The sequence below is a fragment of the Papilio polytes genome, unplaced genomic scaffold, assembly GCF_000836215.1.
Source record: "Papilio polytes unplaced genomic scaffold, Ppol_1.0 DF824135.1, whole genome shotgun sequence".
In the NCBI taxonomy this organism is placed as follows: Eukaryota; Metazoa; Arthropoda; class Insecta; order Lepidoptera; family Papilionidae; genus Papilio; species Papilio polytes.
In genome coordinates, this window is record NW_013525069.1 from 314,749 (window position 1) to 319,103 (window position 4,355).

Here is a 4,355-nt window from a genome sequence, read left to right on the forward strand (position 1 = left end):
AGGTAGGTTTACTATTTTCAAGGAATTATTTCGTTACTTTTTAGTGTACTGTTTTTTTGAGAATATTTTGTTTTTGGTGTATTTTGTTTTTTATCTTTTTTTTAACTCACGTTTAATAAGACAGTTACAGATTCGTCAACTTTGTTTAACACTGTTTGTTATAATAATAAAATAGTTGTTTATTGAAGAGGTACGTCAAACTTGTAACTTGTCATAGACCATATTATAAGTTTGATGTTTTACATATCAAACAGAAAGATACAAAGAGCTGTTTTCTTAAAAATAGTTTAACATGTTTTTCTCGATTTATTTCTTTCAGCGGATTACATCCGTCCTTGCAATGAAACAAGCAGAGAATGCTTAGTAAAATCGACACAGGATGCCATTCCCGAGTTCGTCAAAGGATTACCACATCTCGGCGTTCCTCCGTTGGATCCCTTCACAATAGAGAAGCTATCCATCCCGCTCAGTGGACTCAAGGTCACATTTTACCAAGGAAAAGTTAGCGGTTTCAGAAAATGTATTGTTGATAATGTAATGTAAGTATTTTTGTTTATGTAAAATGTAACTTTAACAATAAACTAGGAATCACCTCACCTACTCACAAATTAAATGCCCATAAAAATTACCCAAAATCTATTACGATAAATATGAAGAAAATAATGAAAGTTACATAAGTTATGTGAGATGACAGTTGGCATTACGTGCGCCTGGTGCAATAGGGATTTTAAAAAATTGGGACACAAAATATTTTTTTCTTGTGTATATGTATAGGCCTATTATGTTTTTTGTACATTCTTTATTTAATTTCCCACATCCTTTAACATAAACGTTGAACATTTTAGGCGTCAATTATACACCTAGTTTACTAAGATAATTATCGTAGTGATTTGACAGTTTTTTATCATCTATATGCGAAACAAATCATTAACCCCTTGACATTGGCAAAGTGCTTAAAGTTAAAAACATGTTAGGAGTAGTATGACGAATACTTCAATTTACTATAAGAAAACCATTAATTATTTTGACAAATATTGTTAAGAGTTGTCTATAGTGGTAAAGAAGCTCTAACCAAGAAAAGAAGAAACCAAAAAATACAATGGAACGTTTAAAATTTTATGTAAACGCTTTTAAGACAAATCTTTTTAAAAATAACAATTCTAACCCTGATTGTATTGATACTTTACCAATTTAGCATAGAAGAAAGGACAGATAAAAAATATATGAATTAAATAGATCAAATTAGAATACTTTATACATTAACAAAATACAAAAACAACATATGTTTGTTTCATTCTTATATTTTTTTGTTTAGTTAATTCCCAGACATGTTAACGCCGATTGATCGCTAGAAATAAACGTAAGTAATTATATATATTAGGTTCTTAAAGTGTAGTTTAAAAACGGGTTTTTAACATGTTTTTAAATTTGATTATCTAGTGAACATAAATCAATACGTTTCCATAGATAATAAAATTGATTGTAAAAATAATGGCGGTGTACTCAGGTGACTTGAAAATGAATAAACCATAAATCATATAAAATATAATAAGAAAATAAATCACATTATAAGAAAATTCCATAAGGAAATATCAAAGTATAATTTTAAGAATTAATTTGATGTGCGATTTTAACTCCACAGTTAAATAATAGTTTCAACAAAAACAACATAATATTTGCTATTCTGATTCTACAATGAATTATCTAAAATCTTAATACCGCAAAATCATTTTGTATTTTAACTAGATTTTTTTTAAATAGGGGTCGTAATCAAAAGACTAATTTTATGATTTCAAGAGTACAGCTCATGTTTACATAGCAAACCGCTACGATTTAGGGTCCCAAATGGGTGTCTCAGTCCTTGGATTCCAGGTTCTTTTCACCTTATTAAATTTTTATAATCCAGGAACGTGTCTCCTTCTCAAAGGCCGGCTTTACATCTGAAGTTCTTCTGGTAGTGTTGATGTATATGGGTGTTGTTGTAACTTTCTAATTTTCAGCGTTCCCGATGCTCGTTTACCCCCTTCTCTTATAAAGAAATGGCAATAAAATAAAACGCATCTTTTCCTTGATTACAGATCTGAGCTCGAGAAGCGTCACTTTGTTTTAGAGTTTCACTGTAACTTGACCATCAAAGGAGGTTACGACGCCGTTGGAAAGGTTCTTTTGTTCCCCATTAACGGCGAGGGTGATGCCAAGATTAAATTAAGTAAGTTTTTTCTACGTTGAAAAATTACTTAAGACTACCTTAAGTTTTGTAATAACGAAATCTAGGTTTTTATGTGATTGGTTTGAAATCTTTAACACAAGTGTATTTTTTCGATTTTCCCTTAAAATGTTATCCGGTTTAAATAATGACATATTAGTATTTCTGTGGGGTTGAACCATTTTTGAAGAAGTGAAAACTGTAGTATTTATTAAAAAACGATTTCAGGAAATTTATTATTGTTCATATCACGTTCAATGTTAAACTTTTATGTAATGATAAATTAATTTTGTCATTCATTTCGCAGCAAACTTAAAAATGAAAGTTGACATCAACACAAAGTATATAAAAGACGACAAAGGCGTTAATCACTTCGCTATCAAAAACTACAAATACACGTTTGATTATGGAGACAAAGTAACATTTGATTTACAGAATCTTTTCAAGGAAAGCAAAGAATTAAGTGAGTATTAACCCATTGCTTAGACAACACTAGCACTTAACACTTATTCTAAAAATATTTAATAACACAAACGAATTTGATAGATGAGTTCGGCAGAAAAATCTTAACTTAAATACCACGACCGATTATGATAGATGTTTCGTTTCTCTAATAACATTTTTTGTTAAATAATTCAAATATGCTATATTATTTAATAGTATAATTACACAAGCTTTGATGTTAAGATGTCAGGGCAAACGAGGTAATCAAACTGGTTACGATACACGAAGAAATCATAACATAAAATACTACCCAAAATAACAAAGTTCATCGAAACAAAAACCATTATAAATGATAGACATTCAGTTAACAAACATACCAGTTATTTTTTGTTGCCTTTTGATAAAAGATGACGTGACAAATGAGAAATTACAAAGATAAACAAAAATCGTAGTTACTTTGTTTTGATGATAAACTCTAACCATATTGTTCCAGTACAAAATCAGATAGAAATTTCTTACTTTCCTAAAGATTAAAATAGTAATTATAAACTAATATGAATAACTTATTTTATCATGTACGAAAAGACAAATATCTTTAAAAAAATTGCTTTCTATTTACGTAGAAAAACAAAGCTTTAGTTATTCCTTAAACGAAAATGTTCAAAGGACTAAAACTAACATTATGTTCCTAGGTAACACAGTGCTGTCATTCCTCAACGAGAACTGGCGGACAGTGTCCGAGGAGTTCGGTAAACCAATCGTAGACTACGCAGTAGAACTAGCGATAAAAACAATAGAAAAGTTCTTCCTGGCTGTCCCCTACGAAGAGCTTATTAACGTTCCTATTCCTACTTAAGTATTTGTATTTTATTTAGTTTTATAATAAATCCGTCTATTTTAGATTTCTATTTTTTTATTTCATACAAATTGCCTAATAAGAAGACAACTCGATGAGGCGGTTCGTTGTAGCCGACTAGTCCGACCTAACAGGTGATATACCACAAACTCTTAAAAGGCAGGCGTGAAATGGAATATAGTATGTTTTATTTATAAGATAAGAGGAAAACGAGCACCGGAAACAATATAGAGAACATCTCCGACCAGTGACATCCAACACTACAGAAACTTCGACTGATGATGTCTTGTCGTTCTTTATACATTTTTTTAATACATATCATACATTTAAATTATACATTAATACATGTTTTATTTTGGGTGTGACTGAACTGACAATCGAACTTAAATGTCTATGGTTTTAACATTTTGATTGGGTAAAGAATGGTACACGCGACGCACTTTATCCTATCTAAACATCGCAATATTAAATTGAAAAACCTGATCTATTTATTTAACCATATTACAATCTTCGGATCGATTATCAGGTCCAGGTAGTATTTAAGAAATCTATAAAAAATAACGTTTAATAGTATAAAAACGCTACAAGCGCAGCAAATACAAGGCCAACTCGTTATTAGTATAGTCCATTATACAATTCAAACAAGACATAATTATTGTATTCCCGACCTCTGCCCCTACAATTGCTAGTGTTAACATCTTTGTTTAATGACCACTTACGTTATTTTAAATATTACTTAGAACAGTTTTATGACTACAGATGTCTTTTTAAACATATTACAATGTCAATCAATGCACTATTAAAATCCTGCATTAATTAAATTGTTGTTTTAGAGCTGCTTAGAGTAAA

At 30.1% G+C, this 4,355-nt stretch overlaps 1 protein-coding gene across 1 annotated transcript in view; it reads left to right on the top strand.

Moving 5' to 3' along the window:
* Window positions 1–3,552, top strand: part of LOC106099223 (circadian clock-controlled protein-like) — a 7,586-nt gene extending 4,034 nt beyond the window's left edge. The window contains exons 2-5 of the mRNA XM_013277688.1: window positions 320–539; window positions 2,079–2,209; window positions 2,514–2,669; window positions 3,343–3,552. Coding sequence (XP_013133142.1) covers window positions 320–539; window positions 2,079–2,209; window positions 2,514–2,669; window positions 3,343–3,506 — 671 coding nt within the window. The 3' untranslated portion in view covers window positions 3,507–3,552. The remainder of the gene's footprint in view (window positions 1–319; window positions 540–2,078; window positions 2,210–2,513; window positions 2,670–3,342) is intronic.
* Window positions 3,553–4,355: the final 803 nt, after the last annotated feature.